General features: G+C 49.1%; 1 protein-coding gene across 2 annotated transcripts in view; it reads left to right on the plus strand.

Annotated features, from left to right (window-relative positions):
• Positions 1-14,967, plus strand: part of SMYD2 (SET and MYND domain containing 2) — a 51,502-nt gene extending 36,535 nt beyond the window's left edge. For both annotated transcript variants that reach the window (XM_064477185.1, XM_064477186.1), the window contains 7 exons: positions 2,486-2,553; positions 5,097-5,199; positions 7,528-7,638; positions 8,782-8,902; positions 9,905-10,079; positions 12,271-12,379; positions 14,511-14,967. In XM_064477185.1, coding sequence (XP_064333255.1) covers positions 2,486-2,553; positions 5,097-5,199; positions 7,528-7,638; positions 8,782-8,902; positions 9,905-10,079; positions 12,271-12,379; positions 14,511-14,591 — 768 coding nt within the window. In that variant the 3' untranslated portion in view covers positions 14,592-14,967. The remainder of the gene's footprint in view (positions 1-2,485; positions 2,554-5,096; positions 5,200-7,527; positions 7,639-8,781; positions 8,903-9,904; positions 10,080-12,270; positions 12,380-14,510) is intronic.
• Positions 14,968-16,294: the final 1,327 nt, after the last annotated feature.

Here is a 16,294-nt window from a genome sequence, read left to right on the forward strand (position 1 = left end):
TCACGGGCGGGTGTTGAGGGTTAACTTGGGGCCCAGCAGCAGCTGGCGGCAGAAGGTGACTGCCCTCCTTTGACAGCACGGAGGTGCACTTTAATCACTGGGAACATATGCATGGATGGGAAATGTGTTTTGGTGTGCAGCCTACATCTAGTCTAAATGCTAATTATGAGAATAGCTTCAGGAAGGCACTTACGCCTGATTTGACTTGGGAAAAAAAAGGACTGCGGCCCCTGCATCTCTCCTAACACGCAAGTTCACTTTTCTTCTCTAGGGATGTTTCAGAAAGGAGGGAAAGCTGGCGGGCAAATTGCTATGCAATTGGGCTGAAACCACACCATTACCACCTCCCAGAAGGGAACAGTGATGCCACTCGTGCTTGCGGGAGCCTTTCTTTGCTATGAAGAAGCACGCTCTCTCCTCCACAGTTAGAGGGGATGGGCAATGGGAATAAAGCAGCCAGTGGTCGCGGAACTCTCAAGCTTGAGGGGATTTGGAGTCATGGGCGGGCGCAGTGGAGGACCACACAGAGGGAGAGATGACCAAGCAAGTCTCCTCCCTCCATCCCTCAAAGCCAGTCAGCAGCTGTCCGTCCCTAGATCAGTTTTGAAAATTGCTAAATTCTTTCATTTTGCAAACACTTGCTGTCTTGAGGGTACCAGGCACTGCCGAGGCGCGTTAGTATCTGGTCTGAGGCTGGCTGTAGATCATTCAGTACCCAGTAAGGTGCAGGACGTGTAGTTCATGTGCCAGTTCATTTTGTTGAATGGATGACAGTCCTGATTTACTCTTAACCTAATCTTGGTTGATGGTCCTTGGTTAATGATAGTTGTTTTATGTCTTGATGACAGAATAGGTTAGAATACCTCAAGCTAGCACAAAAAACAGTATGCTAAGCCTCCTACATAAAAATGCCGAACCCCTCAGGATTTCCAAGGCTGGATATTGTGCTAGTAACCCACAGCTACCTCTTTTTATGTTGAAAACTGTAAATGCTTGTGAAATGTAAAGATGTGGACTTGTAAAAGCTGCAAGTCAAACCTATCAGAGCCTTGACTTCTTTATGTACCAGGATTTCCAAGCCTTTGACATTGACCCTTTAATTTTAAGTAAAATTGTCACATTAACAGTCAGGGATCAGAACAGGTTTAGGAGAGACACAGCATAGTGTCAAGAAACATGTTTCTGACGGCTTTGCTGTCAATGTAGTTTGAATTCTGACTCCTCTTCTGCCACTCGCTACTTACATGGCCTTGGGCGAGTTACTTCATCATTGACCTCCCTGAGCCTCAGCCTCCACATCTGTAAAATGGATTATGCCAGAGAAGTATTGCAGATTTACGAGGGGCAAACATGCAGCACCTAGCCCAGAGTAAGTGCTCAGTGGGTGCTCGTTTTAAGAAGCCCATCCATTGGCCGGAAGTGCCTGAGTGCGGTGTGCTCAGTGTGGAAGAGCCGGGTTGCAGTCCACGAGGTGAAATGGGGTGAAATCATTCAGCATGCACGCTTTGCAGACAGCCTGAGGGCAGCTGGGGAGGAACAGAGCTCCCAGCCTGTGCCGCTGGCTTTGGACGGGTGACTGCTTCGCTCCAACCTCAGTTCCATCATCTGAAACCCAAAGAGACAGAGTCTCCTCCCAGCTGCGAAGATTTAGATATAAATGCTAGACGCCCACTGGATTGTCTCGCAATAGACTGGGTGTTCCTGGGGTTACAAACATTGGCCTCTTCCTCCTCCTGTGCACAGTGCCCAGCATATGAGGGTTCTTCGGTGAGAGCCTGTGGAGAGAATGAATTTTTGAAACAACCTAAAATTGGGGGTGTGTAGTTCTCATTTTCAGCCTGCCGCTCTAAGTTAGACTTCCAGAATGGTGAGAGCTACCCTCGGTGTTTTTCCATGTGATACGTCTCTTCAAAGATGAGCAAGTAGCCAGTGGTTGATGTGGCTGAGGCATGAGTGGGAGGGAGTTCTCAGTCCCTTAGCTTCAGGGCCTTGCCCACCCCCGCCTCTCAAGGGGATGGCCAGCAGTTAGATTAGCTGTGTAAAGGCTTTCAGATTTGCCACCTCACTTTACAAGATACTCACCAGATTAAGGGACTTCTTTCTTAATAGAAGAAAACCGAGGACAGAGGGACACAGGGATGAGCTCAAGATCACACCCCAGATCTGAGGCGGAAGTGGGATTAGGGTGCAGGTGTCCTGACTCCCATGCGGGTCTGCAGACTTTGGTCCTTGGAGCCTTAGAGGTCTGGCCCGCCGTGGGCAGATGGGCAGTGCTCCAGCCCTGACAGTTCTGCTTATATACGTTTACATGTGTTCAGATTGTGTTTGAACATAAGCTACCTTGGCCAAAAGAAAGGCATTCACATAACTAGACTGGAACATCTTCCTAGTTAATTTGTTAAAGGTCAATATTAAAGAAATGACTTCTCTCCAGAGAGACACTGTGGCTCATTTTTTTTTTCCCTCTCCCCCTTTCTCCCTGCAGGTTAACTGTAATGGCTTCACAATTGAAGATGAAGAACTTTCTCATTTGGGATCAGCAATATTTCCTGAGTAGGCTGAGTTTGGCTTCTTTTCTTTTCACTTATTTAACACTAATTTGAATTTTTTTTTTTTTTGATTTTTAAATAACCTCCCTAACTGCATGTGGCTGACATGAAACTCCAAGTGAATTAAGTCTGCTTTTTAATTCTGCCAGATTTCAAAATATTTCCTCTGCATTTAAGGATCTGAAGGTAGTAGTTAAGAGAACAGTTGCTTGTTAAGTCCTGCTAGGTAGAGAGCTGTTATTAAAGAATATTTTAGAGTATGCATGGAAAGAACAGCCCAGGCCCTGCTGAGAAATTTGCTTTTTGCGTATCTGGAAATCTTTGGGTTTTTTACACTCAAAGTAAAACATTAATTGCCAACCAAGAATTGGCTGTTGACTTATGTAGAGACTGTCTGAGCTTCTTCTCCATCTTTCCTTTTTGAAAAATACATATATAGTATATAGCACAGTTTGGAGGGGAAATATGCTTAAGTAGTGAACTAGGGAAGAATTGCAAAGAATAATAGGATTTTTGTTTATCTTAGGAAGACTCAGATAACTCATGAAAGGCTAGCTGGTTGATAAATGGAGATCGTTATAGCTGTGACTTTAATGTGGTTGTTGACAATGGCTTTGCATTGTCTCAGATGGAAGAATTAGTCTCCAAATGCGTCAGTCCCAGACATCAAGCTCTTGCTTCACAGAGGGAGCCAAGGAGCCCTTCCTGTATCCCCCATCTGAATTCATCCACGTCGCAGATTATTTTCGTCTAAAGGGATGTTGGCTTAATACATAGGAGCCTCTGCCTCAAGGTTGAAGTGGTTGCAGGAAACTGTAACACCCATGTGTTTGCCGTGGATGGATGGGTGGCGTGTGAGCCCTATGTGTTTGTCCATTGCTGCCCAGCTCTGTGCATCGTATGGGTCCGAAAGGCAGAGAAAAATCTGTTCTGGTCCATATCTCCTGTCATGCAGCTGTCATAGGCTTTCTTGAACCAGAAAGAGAAGTTTGTTCCCATAGTATTACTATCTCTGTGGCCAAAATGGTGTCATCTGCAGTTTGAAATTCTGTGGTGAGGAAAGAGAGGCTCTTTTGGACTTTTGCCCTTGGGAAAAGGACAGAGAAAGGCTATTGGACCCTCTTTAGAAGGCTCGTATTGACAACTTCAGGCTTGGAATGAGCTCTGTAATGTCTCTGCTCTCAGTAGCTGGAAGACCGAAAGCAAGGCTCAGAGTGGTGGCATTTGAGGTTTCAGCCTGTCCAGTGGTTGCCAAGAGAGCCAAGGTACCAAGAACCAGAGTTGTTGTAGGTCTTCTGCCTTCGTGCAGTCCCCCCACCTTCATCAGAAAGATAGCGAGGAGTCTGTCTGGAAATGGGTTACTTAATTTCTGAAAGATGGTTCTAGAAATCTGCTTTTCCATTAATGACAACTTCCAGAGCATTTGTTCATCGGATTTCCTAGGGCCCGGTTCCCTGTGCACGACTTGCGGGGAAGCCGGGTGGGTTGGGATGCAGGGGTGGGGGTGACCCTCCCCACGAACAAGTCAGGGAAGTGGCTGCGTGTTGCCCGGCTCCGGGCCAGCCACACAGTCCCCCCAGACCTCCAGCACCTGCTCTCCCTGGTCTCCGCGAAGCCGGGGCGGTGCCTCCAAATCAGGCTTTCCAGCCCTCTTGCTCTTTTGTATTCGTGGAGCAAACAGGAGAGGGGTTTTGGTTGTTGAGGGTTCAGGCAAGTGGCACCGGCCCCCAGAGCCATGATACCCACGGATGTGAGTGCCCATCCGAGCCCCAGTTTCCGGACAGTTTTAATTAGGGGGAGAAATCCCTTTGGCTGGAATTGTATCATTGTGATTTCAAAGGCAGCATTTTCAGAGATCAAGCATTTTTCCCTGGTAGTTTAGAAATTTCTGTTCTCAGAACTTTGACCCTGCTATAATCCGAAAGCTCAAAGCCCTCGCATTGGCGACCCTCTCTGTCCTCGTCGTCCCTGTAAAGCAGGCCGCGAGCAGCAGGGGCGGCGATGTCCCAATTTTCCAGATGAGGAAATTGAGGTGCGGAGGCTCAGACAGGCCCCTCCAGGTTTCTCTGGGGATCAGGAAGCCGGCATCAACCACAGGGGCGATTTCTCAACATCTGAAGAAAACATGTTAGAAATCGTCCTGGTATAAAAAGCTGCTTGGCAGGGAAGCCCGTTTGTCTCGGACAGTGTCCAGTGGCCGAGGTTCACCGGAGGCTCTGAGTTTTGACACATGCGTCTAACAGGAAGGAATTTGCTGTTGCTGCTGTTTTTATTGTTGCGTGGCGGGGTGTTTTTTCACTTTTGGCTTCGAGATCCCACTTTGAATTGCAGATTCCACTTTTCAGTATTGTTAAAATGTAAGATGGTATCGTTATGAATGCATGCAGAACAGCCTCTTAGACTGATGGTCAGCTATTCGATTTTTTTTTTTTTAAACATTCTGCAAAGATCCAGTTTCTGTAACTTAGCAAGTTAAGTAGCCAAGGGGTTACCTGAACAGCCTGGCTGCCTTCCTGATGAAACTGGGTTTTCTTTTCTGATTGACAGTGTGGCACTGATGAATCATAGTTGTTGCCCAAATGTCATTGTGACCTACAAGGGGACCCTGGCAGAAGTCAGAGCCGTCCAGGAAATCCACCCGGGAGAGGAGGTGAGTGCGTGGCCAGGGGCGGCTGTGGCAGTGGGTACCGTCTAAGGCCCTCCTGGGTTAAGGGTCAGATTCTTGACCTGGGACGTGGAGTCTACACTTCCAGCTTCCATTTGGCATTCGCCGTGTCCATCTGTGGCCAGGAAAAAAAAAAAACCAGGGAAGAAGAAATTTGAGTGAAGTTCCTCACAGAGATTTATAGAGAAAGGAGCCTGCTGGAATGACCACAATGAAAACTTAAGAGTCTGTGTATTCCTCTTACCAAGTAATGGAGTTTGGGCTTATTTTTGACTAGTGAATTTTGGCCTGTTTTTCTCCTCTCAAGAGTTCAAAAGCACTGTTACCTAAAAGAGAAAAAGCAACCCAGAGGGAACTAATAAGTTAAAACTTGCAAACGACACATCAGCGTTTCACGCCATATCGGTTCCACAGCCACACTTGGCAGAGTTCGCTTTGAGGGATGGAATTCAGGTGGTGGGGTGTACACGCTGACAGGGCAGGGGCAGGTGCCTGTGGCCCAGGGTGGCCGTTAGCTTCCCTCCCTGACTCAGGTGTGGAGAGCTGTTCTGTCTCCTCCTCGTTTCCCGGGGCTCTGGTTCCATGACCCCCCGTATACGGCGTCTCCCCTCATTCGAAGGCTGGCCTGGCCTGGCCAGACGTCTGCCATACGTTCTTAAAGTAAATCCTGACATCCCTTGCAAGACACGTGAATTTTTAGGGAATGTAATCACTCACTTCAGATGCATTTCAGTTTAATCATCTTTAATGCTATTTTACATTGCATGTCTGGGTATCTAAATATTTTTTTAAAAAAATTTTAATACAACGATTAGTGTGTGAAATGATAAAGGCCTCGGTTTCTCTGGACATTGTTAACTAATCCGTAGCCGACCTGGGACCCCAAGCCCAGTGTGTAGATCAGACTTGCCCCCCTTTGTGAGATTCATCCCTGCCAGGGCCTGTTCTGGGGTCTGGGGGTCTTGATTTCTGAATGTCTTGTGGAGGCCACCTAATACCTCTTTTGTTAAAACAGCGGATTGCAGTCACTCAGAACCTAGGTTTCCAGGCCCCACGCTCTGGGGCTGCCTGGAGCAGTTTGTCACCTGGACCAGCTGTGTCTCGGCCACGAGCAGTCACACCGATCGGCCTTTGTCGCCACCTTCTGGGCCCTTCTGTCCACTGCACTCCACGTCCATCAGTCATTTCAGAGATGAGGCGGGTCCTGGCCACTGAGTCAGGGCGGGGCTTGTTCCTGTTGTCCAGCCCTCCTGCTCTCACAGATCTGGCATGCAGTCTCCTCCTTTGAGGAAGTCACTGTTTTGGGGGTGACCTGCCCTTCAAAGAGGAAAAAGCCATTCTCCCCAGGGTGTCAGAAGAGCCACGAGGTCTCCATTACTGCCCTTTGAGCTGGGAAGAGCTCGGGGCGCCTGCAAGCACCTATCCCGTGCGGGTCCCCTCTGCCCACCTGCCAGTGCCCTAGGTTATTGGCACGGTGACGGCTCTGGGACATCCATCTGTTCAGCCAGACACTTGCCTGATGGTGTGGGATGAGCAGCGAGTGCCATCCCAGTGAGTAGATAATGGACAGTTAAATGCCGGCCTCCTCCATATGCTCCAAGTCTCAGTTAGAGACCCCGCTAGGAACAAGCAAGGATGGGAGAACTCGATGAGCCCAAAGGTGCGACTGTTCCAAGCTCTCTGGCCCAGCTGGCTAGGGCGGCAGAGGTCTGCGTCCTCTCCGTGCAGACTGGTCCTTGCCCGCAGAACCCAGCCTCCTACTCTGTCACCAGGATGGATGGAAGGATAAAGGGAGACACATCACACACCATGTGTGTTCGTGCTCCCCCTCCAGCCTCCAGGCAGTGCATCTGAGCCGCCCCAGGTTGTGAGATAAAAGAGGCTAAACAAAGACCAGGAAGAGACAGTGTGGGCCCAAACCCAAGGATGAGGAGACTCTGCCCAGCAGGGCCTTTGCCTTCTGTGCAGGAGACATGGGCCAGATCCTCAGTGGCTCTCCTTGGAGGAGCTGGCGGGGAAGGAGACAGGGATGCTTTCAATTTTCCAATTTACCATTGTAGGGACTCCTTGATTCCATAGAAGGTGGGTAGAGAAGCCCTTTCTCTCCACGTGAGGAGGTGGACAACACGAGGAGGTGCTCAGTGTGAGGAATTCAGGGTGTTAAGGTAAAGAGTGTATCCTGAGCGGTGGCCGTCCTCAGCACTTGTCCCTGCGGGGTCACGACTGGGAGTGTTTGCGGAGCCCCAGGGAGGAGAAGGCACGAGCTGGCCCCTAGCAAACCATAGTTTCAACTTTTTGCCCCCCCCCCCTTAGGTTTTTACCAGCTACATTGACCTGCTGTACCCGACGGAAGACAGGAATGACCGGCTGAGAGATTCTTACTTCTTCACCTGTGAGTGCCGGGAGTGCACCACCAAAGACAAGGTGAGCTCCCCCACCCAGCTCAAGTGCTGACTCCGCCCTCTCTCAAGACCTCTCCGCCAAGCGAGCCAGCCAGTCTGACTGGGGGTGTCTCCTCCTGTTGTATTTTTGAGCCTTTAAGCCTGCCTAACACAGCCCAAGGGAACCCAGGTAGATCGAATCCCTGTTCAAGCCCCATCCTCAGAGCTGATGAAAACATTTCCATCGCTTGGTACGGATAAGAGAAGGATTTGCTAGATCGCTGTTTCTTGATAAGAAATGGCTGCTCAGAAGAGAGGGAAGGGGACGCACACGAGAAACATTTTCAAGCTTTCCAGCCTGTTCCCCAGAATCCATAGAATTCTCTCTGGCGCCACCCAAATTATTTTGTCAGTGCCATCCTCCTAGTCTCTGTCGGGGGACACAGGCGGGCGGGCCTCTGTCATGGGCGTTAAAAGAATTTGCCGAAGGCACAGGGTGAGAATAGAGAAGGAGCTTGTCAGGTGACGCTGCCGTAGACAACAGCGGTCACACGGATGAGAGGGGCCTGTGTGAGCCCCGGGGGCCGGGTGTGGGGGTCTTTTACAGGGTAGTGCCACAAGGTGCCTGGTCAGCTTGTGCACAAGTCTCTGGTTGGTTGTAGGTGAGGTAAGAAGTTTAGGGTCTGTGAGGGGCGGTGGGGTTTACGACTGATAAGGTGGGCTGAAACAGCCAGCCTGAGCTGCTGTGAGATTAGGCATTGCATAGGGCAGTTACTTTGTTAGGGCAAACACACCCAGTAAAGAATGTACTCTGTCTGTTGAGGGATTGCAGGCAGACAGCTGAGAGCCCGGGAATGGGGGTCGCTGGACCTTGAAGGACCCCAGCTGGCCTCACAGTCTCTTGATTTCCTGGATGTGTGAACACACGTATCTGCCCATTGCAAGCACATTCTAGGTGTCCTGCCTAGATAAGGAATGTCTAGAAAATTACTGTTTTTGTTTGTTTATGTACACAGGTAATGAGTGTTGAACTTCTCTAAGATCCACCGCCTGATGTCCTTTGATTCTTTTGCTACTTGGGAACGGGCACGCTGCGGCCTCTCTCTGCACGGGAAAACGCGCTGTGTGAGAGGTTTCCCCATCAGCATGGTTTCCTTGGGGAAGTAACCTGTGACATTTCCCTCAGGATAAGGCCAAGGTGGAAATCCGGAAGCTCAGCGACCCCCCGAAGGCAGAAGCCATCCGTGATATGGTCAGATACGCACGAAATGTCATCGAGGAGTTCCGAAGGGCCAAGCACTACAAATATATCCTTCACGACCGTCCCTCCCCTGCAGGGGGCGCTGGGGAGTCAGGCCGAGGGAGCAGGAGGATGGCTTTAAGATTTCTGAATATTGAAGGAAGAGTGTTTCCTGGGGAATGTGTTAAGACTTGCTGGCCACCCATGACTTGGAGTCAAGTACAGCAGAATTTCATGATGTTGACCTTATCTTTTATTTCTCCTGGTTTGACTAGTTTGGTCAGGAGCTCATGGTGGTAGAAAACTTACTGTCTCACACTGTGAGAACAGTTCCTTGAAGACCCTCACTGATTGGGTATCTTCCTTTGGGCACCACACCAGGGTTTTTTTTTATTTCTGTTATCTTGCCTGATCCTCACAAGGACTCTCAGGAGAAGGAACTGTTGCCACCTTGGGTAGCAAATGGAAACAGGTTCAGAGACAGTAGGTAATTTGCCCATGGCACAAGGCTCACCAGGGCAGATACAGAATTTTGCCCCAGGTCTGCCACCACAATCCATATTCTTAATTGTTGCATTATAACATTTTTGAGGAGTGTTGAAAAGGCATTAGATTTATACTGAAGGGAGAAATAAAACCCATGAAAGGAAATTGGAGAAAGGCATATTTTTTTTTCTTTTCTGAGCATAAGAAAAGAACTTTCCCTTGGTGGGGACTTCTTCCTTAAAAATGCTTCAGCTAAAGTGATCAGCTTGAGTGAGGATTTAAATTTAACAAGAAGATTAAAGATTTGTGATTCTAATCAACGTTTACAGCTGAAGGGAGGTTCTGTTCCCTGTGGCTAAAATTCTTTAGTTGTGTTTAATATCCGAGGTCTCCAGTTTTTTCCTTGTTTTTTTTCTTCAAGAAAAATGTGACTCCTTTCACGTTTGCTGGGTTTTCTGTAATTTACTTTTTCAGAAGGCAAGGGTAGGGGTGGGGTAGTCGGAAGGGTAAGTCCTTGCCCCTGGGCTTTGGGAAGCCTCCCAGCCCACCGCCTAGACCTGTCTTTTCCTTGACTCCAGAGCACCCCCTAGTGAGCTGCTGGAGATCTGCGAGCTCAGCCAGGAGAAGATGAGCTGCATGTTCGAGGACAGTAACGTGTACATGCTGCACATGATGTACCAGGCCATGGGCGTCTGCCTGTACATGCAGGACTGGGAGGGAGCCCTGCGGTACGGACAGAAAATCATCCAGCCCTACAGGTGATTGCAACCCTCAGGATAAGGTGACATCTCATCTTCTTAGCAGGGAATGGCATTAGGTGACTGGGAATGTGTCCTTTGGCTGTTCTGTCTCCTGCCCGTCCCATGTTGGAGCGTGCCAGGAGCAACCTCCTCTCTTCTGCACCCACATCGGGAGGTGTGGGCGCAGGGTGCTTCAGCTGGGCCCAGCCTGTTCCTCCATCCGGAAGAGACACTGGGGAGGCAGGTTGAGGTGACGCAGGGGTGCTGGGGCAGAATCCCTCCCAGGACCCACCCAGGGCCCTCTGTCCATAGTAGGTTATTCAGACCAATATTAAAAAGCCCCCCCACCCAGTTTTTTCCCTTCCACGCCTTCCAAGTTAAATGGCACTTACTAATTGGTTAGTGGTGGTCTTAGAAACCCTGCTTTTCCGTCCCCTTCTTTTGCTTTTTTTCAAAGTGCAGCCTCAGTTTGCAAATGAGGAGCCTCTGGGACTGGTGGGTTGGCTGTGGTTAACATCCTCCTCTAGATCTGTGTAAAGCCAGTTGGATTTTAACTTGTAGTCATGATAAATATTGGCCATGGGGAAGTCTCCTGTTAGAGGGTTAGTAAACCTTACAGTGGGTGACAGAAGGGGGCTCAACTAGCCACTTCAGGGCCAGGCTGGCCTCAGTCAGGCCCCTGGGGTCTTGGTAGACCTACTACATTGTGCATTTACAGGGTTTTTCCAGGACCAAGTGGGTCAGCCTCTGGGCACTGGACCTGAAATCTCTGTGTTCCAGAAGCAGCCCGGGGCTTTTGAGAAGCCCTCACTCAGTGATCCTTCACGTTCTAAGTTGGGGACTATTAAGATTCTGTCCAGCTTGAATTTCCACTGCCCAGTCGGCCCTCTGCTTAACCCACAGTGCCCTGGTCAGCCAGCAGGGGGAGCCCACGGGGAAGCCGGCTCCTAAAATCTGGAAAAAGAGGGGATAATCTCAAAGCCTATCCTTCTTTCTGAGATGGGGGATGGATGAGGAAGTCCTCTGTGACTTCCCTCTGAGATCTGTAGGGCGAGAGAGAGAAGGAATGAGAATGAATCTTGGCTTTGTGGTGGTTCTCCCCGCAGGGCTTGCTGGGCGGGCCCCTCCCTTAGGTTAGGGAGGCCTGACACTGGACTTCTCTGGGCTGCTGGCCCCTGGTTCCTCCCAGCAGCAGGCTGCCCCCTGCCCGGTAATATAGCTAGAATGTGTCTCTTTTGCTTTGTATTTTATTTAACTTTTTTTTTCAGTGGAGGTACTGGGGATTGAACCCAGGACCCTCATGAATATTAAACATGCATTCTATCTCTCAGGTGTACCTCCCTCCCTCCCTCCCCCCCTTTTCTTTCTCTGTCTTTTTTCAGTGGAAGTACTGGGAATTCAATCCAGGACCTTGTACATGCTAGGCATGCAGTCTACCATTGAGCTATACCCACCCCTCAGAATGTGGATGGACTTCGAGGATAGAGCAGGTGGAGCAGACAGCCTATAAATACACACCTCCGAGAGAGAGAGACCGAGACCGAGACCACACATACCCCCCACCCCCAGCTGCCTCTTGGTCTCTGCTCTTAGGGAGCTGGTTCTTTCCTAGGTGGGCCCCATGTCAGCCTTGAGGTAAAACCAGGGAGAGGATACCCGCTGTATTCAAGCCCTCTGCCAGACGCTAGACAAAGAATACCCGGAAGTGGGACTTGTGACCCTGACTTCAGACAGCTTAGCATTGTGCTAAGCCAGCTGAGATCGTGAGGTCTGGAGACATAATTGGTGTGTGTATCTTTAAGTATACTGACTTTTTAATACGAGGGGATAGGCCTAATGTCCTCATAAAAAGGGAATTTACTTTAAAAGACGTTTTTCTGATGCCCTGTGATGGGTGCACCCAGAACACAAAAACCTGGGGCTGGAATTGAATGGTGTGTTTATCCATGTTTTTCTGTAGGATTTCCCCTGTAGTTTCTACGTGGTTTTCCAGACACACACAAACTATAAAATGAGGTGCATCCACGATGATTGGACAGGGTTGCACCGTCCACACTCTGCACCCAGTGCTGGCCGGGGCCTGCGGAGAGAAGCCGGCTGCTGTCGAGAGTGTGGTCATTGGCTTGGCGGCCGCGGGCTCCCTGCGCCTGGCCTGTGGGCTCCCAGCAGCCTTTGACAAGGCGGCTTGTTGTGTGTTCTCTGCTTCCAGTAAACATTACCCTCTGTACTCCCTCAATGTGGCCTCCATGTGGCTGAAGCTGGGAAGACTGTACCTGGGCCTGGAGAACAGAGCTGCTGGAGAGAAAGCCCTGAAGAAGGTGCGTACGTGGTGCGAGGCTAGGTTGCCCGGTGCCTGCATGGGCTCCTGACATGCCCTTCCTGCGGGTGGACAAGGTGCCTGACGCTGCCCTTCCTGCGGGTGGACAAGGTGCCTGACGCTGTGGTCGGGGGAGGGCTGCCCTTGGCTGCCTTCGGGTCGTGGGAGTGGGAAGGGGTGGGTTTGCTGGGCCACAGAGGAGTGAGTAATGGAGACTTGGTCAAGTTTGCATCCTGATCCTCCTGTGGGGAGAAGGGTTGTGCTCACTGAGGGGGCTCACTTCCGTGGGGAAGGGGGTACTGCCCTTGTCCCCTGAGGCCACGGATGGGTCAGGAGAATTCTCCAAATGTCTGCCCTTCAGGATTTACACATTCACGGTGCCCAATCGTGGTGAAATCGAGGCAGTGGGAGCTGGAGAGCCCTCGGTATGAGAACTGTGCATTTGCAGTTTCTAAAATGGACTTGATCATTGACAGCGTCCACGGAGTACAGTTAGATGCCAGGGCCTTCCTGGGGGCTTTTTCTTTTATTTCTCACAAAAATGAGATAGGCTTTCTTGGTGAATAACTTGAGGTTCAAACAGGTTAAGTAACTTTCCCAGGGTCCGTGGTAGACTCTCTCATTCAAACCAGGGCCTTTCCAAGTTGAAAGCTTCAGCTCCACCTGCTCAGCCAGGACTGACATGCAGGGTGAACCAGGACCCTGGACAGCATGGCCTCCCGCAGTGTTTGCCAGCCATGCTGTGGCCCAGTGGGCGAGGGGCCCGGCCCTGACCCTTGCCTGCCAGCAGCACCGTCACCATCCTGAGTGTGGGATCTCATTGTTCTTTGTATGGGAGTCAGCAGTTGATAAAAATAGAATCTTTAGGACAGTTGTTGCCTTTTTATAGGAGCCAAAAGCTGATAAAATACAGTCTTTGGGACAGCGTCTTTACTTCTGTAGGAGAAGGTTTGTAAAAGTCGGGGCCGTGGTCTCGGCCTCGATGCCCAGTCCTCCAGATTCCCCAGAGCTTCCTAATAGTCGGTACGGGAAGATGGAATGGGGTCCCACATCCCAGGTGGAAGGGCCAGGGCCCAGCCAGCCTAGAAGTGGGAGTTAAGACTAAAATTTTCTGTGTTTAAACCATGGAATTTGTCTTCTAAGATTACATTTATTGCCTTAGTGAGGTTGACGGAAATTTAATTGGTTTAGGACACAATTGCAAAGTGCTGGTAAGGTATAAACGCAGGCCATGAAGGGTAGAGTCGATCTGAGGAAGGAACACGCATTGTGGCATGAGCGCAGAGGGGTGGGGGAGACATTTGAAACAAGTGGTTCTTGACGGCTTGCGCTCCTGTTGGTTTGAGATCGAGGAAGAGCATGGTATAGGATGTCCCAGTCACAGGCCATCAAAAATTCCCTATTTTGGGGGGAGAGGGACTAATTTAAGTTTTTCTGTGAATAATGTAGTTGAATACAAAAGAGCAAAATAAATGATTTTGGATTACATCAGATACAGACTTCTGTATGCCAGGCACTGTTTTAAACACTTCATGTGTATTAACAACTCTGAGAGGTATGTATTACTCCTATTTTACAGATGTGGAAAAATGAGGCACAGAGTAGTTAAGTAAACTGCCCAGGGTCACACAGCTAGAAAATAATGGAGCCACTGGAAACTCTTCCACTTAAAAGAACCGTAGTAATCTGTTCACTCTGGATTCCTTGTGCTTATTTTTAAGGAAAATAGGAAACGTGTGGCTATTTTTGAGCTTTTAAAGAATATGTATTAAGAGGTAAGGATGTACTTTTTGAAAGAGAAAAATGCTTTAGTTACATCCTGTTGTTAGTAATGACTTACACATTAGCAATGTAAACTAGAGTCAAAAGGCTTGCCCCTAAGTCAGTTTCTTTGTCATTTCTTCAGCTGCTGAAGAATGCTTTGCTCAGCAGTAGAGACTGGGTGACTAGTTGGATATGAAATAATCTTGTCCTTTAAAAAAATAAAAAAGCCATACTCTGGAGAATAGAGGCTCTGAAAGCCAGTTTACATCCTTGCCTTCAAGCTAAGAAGTTCATCCAGAATTCACCAGGGGGTGGGGGGGTGGGGGGCGGGCTCTGGCTCTCACCCCCACTTTGTCTGTCTCTCCCAGGCCATCGCCATCATGGAAGTAGCCCACGGCAAAGACCATCCGTACATTTCCGAGATCAAGCAAGAAATTGAAAGCCACTGAAACTATGCCGACATTTTCCTTTTTGTTCCAGTACTAGCGCACAAGCCTTCAAGGATTTGACTATTTCAAGTCATACACCTCACTCCAGCATTTCTGTAAACTCATTGGAATGAAAATGCGCTTTGCACTTAAACCTTACGCGTGGTTTACTTGGATGTTGTTGGTCTTAATCTTGAACCTTAATAGCAAAATTAATTTTTGAATGCTTTTTCCTTCCCTAGGAGCTAATGTTACGGTTTCATATATTATAATATACTTCGGACAGATTGCGTTGAAAAAAATGCAGTTATTTTTCCCTTCATGCCTCCTGTGATGTTCTGAGCAAACCTGGATGATGAAAGCTAATAATAAACAAAAAAAGACAGTAGTCTCTCAAGTTGGTGTTTTCCTCTGTCGGTGGGGAGGATGTCAAGGTGCTGGTGGAGCCTGGTCTTGGCGTGGAAGGCCTCTCTAGCCTGCAGCTGCGTTCCTGATATGGTGCCCTCAAAGGACAAGAGCCAGAAGGTGCAGGGGCGGAAGGAAGGTGTCTGTGGCAGAGAGCAGTTGAGGGAGCTGGGTGCCCCTCCCTGGTAGGAGGATGCGTCTGTTTCGAGTCTTCTGTCTAGTGTCTGGTATCCCTTCTGTGCATAATGATCGTTCTGCGCAGGACTCTCCTTGTTTGGAGACACTCCAGGCTAAGCTTGAGCAGGGAAAACCTCTTTTCCTTACCAACTCCACGTTGTCGAGCAGACCCTGATCCCTCCCCTCGCGGCCGGCGGGAACCCAGCTTCCCCGCAGCCTGGACCACGGCAGCCTGCAGTGGGTTCTCAGCACCTGGTGCAGAGAGGGGAGCGGCCCTGAGCACCGCCACTGCACAGGACTGTTCCTCCTAGGAGTGTCTTGTGGTCCAGAGAGAGGAAGTTCCCCATCAGGTAATAATTAAAACCTGATGGAGGTACCACTGCAGCTTTCTTTCATCTCTGTACGTTTTATAAAATTCATAACTAATTCTCAATAACTTTAAATCATACAGACCTGTATGAAAAAAGGTGAACTGTTCCCTCTTCCTCACAAGGCCTGCCCCCACCCCAGAGGTAACCCCTGTGCAAGTGTGCCCAGGTGTTCCCAATGTCTTCTACACCTGTGTAACCTACCTGTGTAAATAGATTGAGAAAAGTAAAGGCAGAGTGGGACTGACGTTTTGCAGTCTGCTTCTCTGACTTAACAGTAGGGACCCCTTTTCATTTCAGCATTTACAGATTTGCTTCATTCTTTTTAGAGGCAGAATGTCGCATCGGATGTGTGTGTCATAATTTACGTACTCAGCCATTCTCCCATTGATGGACACGTGGTTTTTCCACTTTGCTGCTATCCTAAACGATGCCGCAGTGAACAGTCTTGGACATAACTTTGCTGATGTGGGGTGGCGTTTTTGGAGACAGGTTCCTAGAAGTTGGAATTTCAGGATCAAATAGTGGAAACTGAGTAAATACAGCCATGTTCCTTTTTAGGAAACTGCATCAGGTACCAGTAGGATCTAATAGTATTTGCATTATTTGTTTTTCTCTACCTTTACACCACTGTATTGTTAAAATTTTTTTTTTTTTTGCTAATCTGAGGTGGGAACTGTTTTGTTTATATGCATTTATTAATGAGGTTGGGCACTTTTTCTTATACTTAGGAATGACTGTGTTTCTTCTACGAGCTGCTATTCACAGCCGTTG

This window comes from Camelus dromedarius, chromosome 21, assembly GCF_036321535.1.
Source record: "Camelus dromedarius isolate mCamDro1 chromosome 21, mCamDro1.pat, whole genome shotgun sequence".
Classification (NCBI taxonomy): domain Eukaryota; kingdom Metazoa; phylum Chordata; class Mammalia; order Artiodactyla; family Camelidae; genus Camelus; species Camelus dromedarius.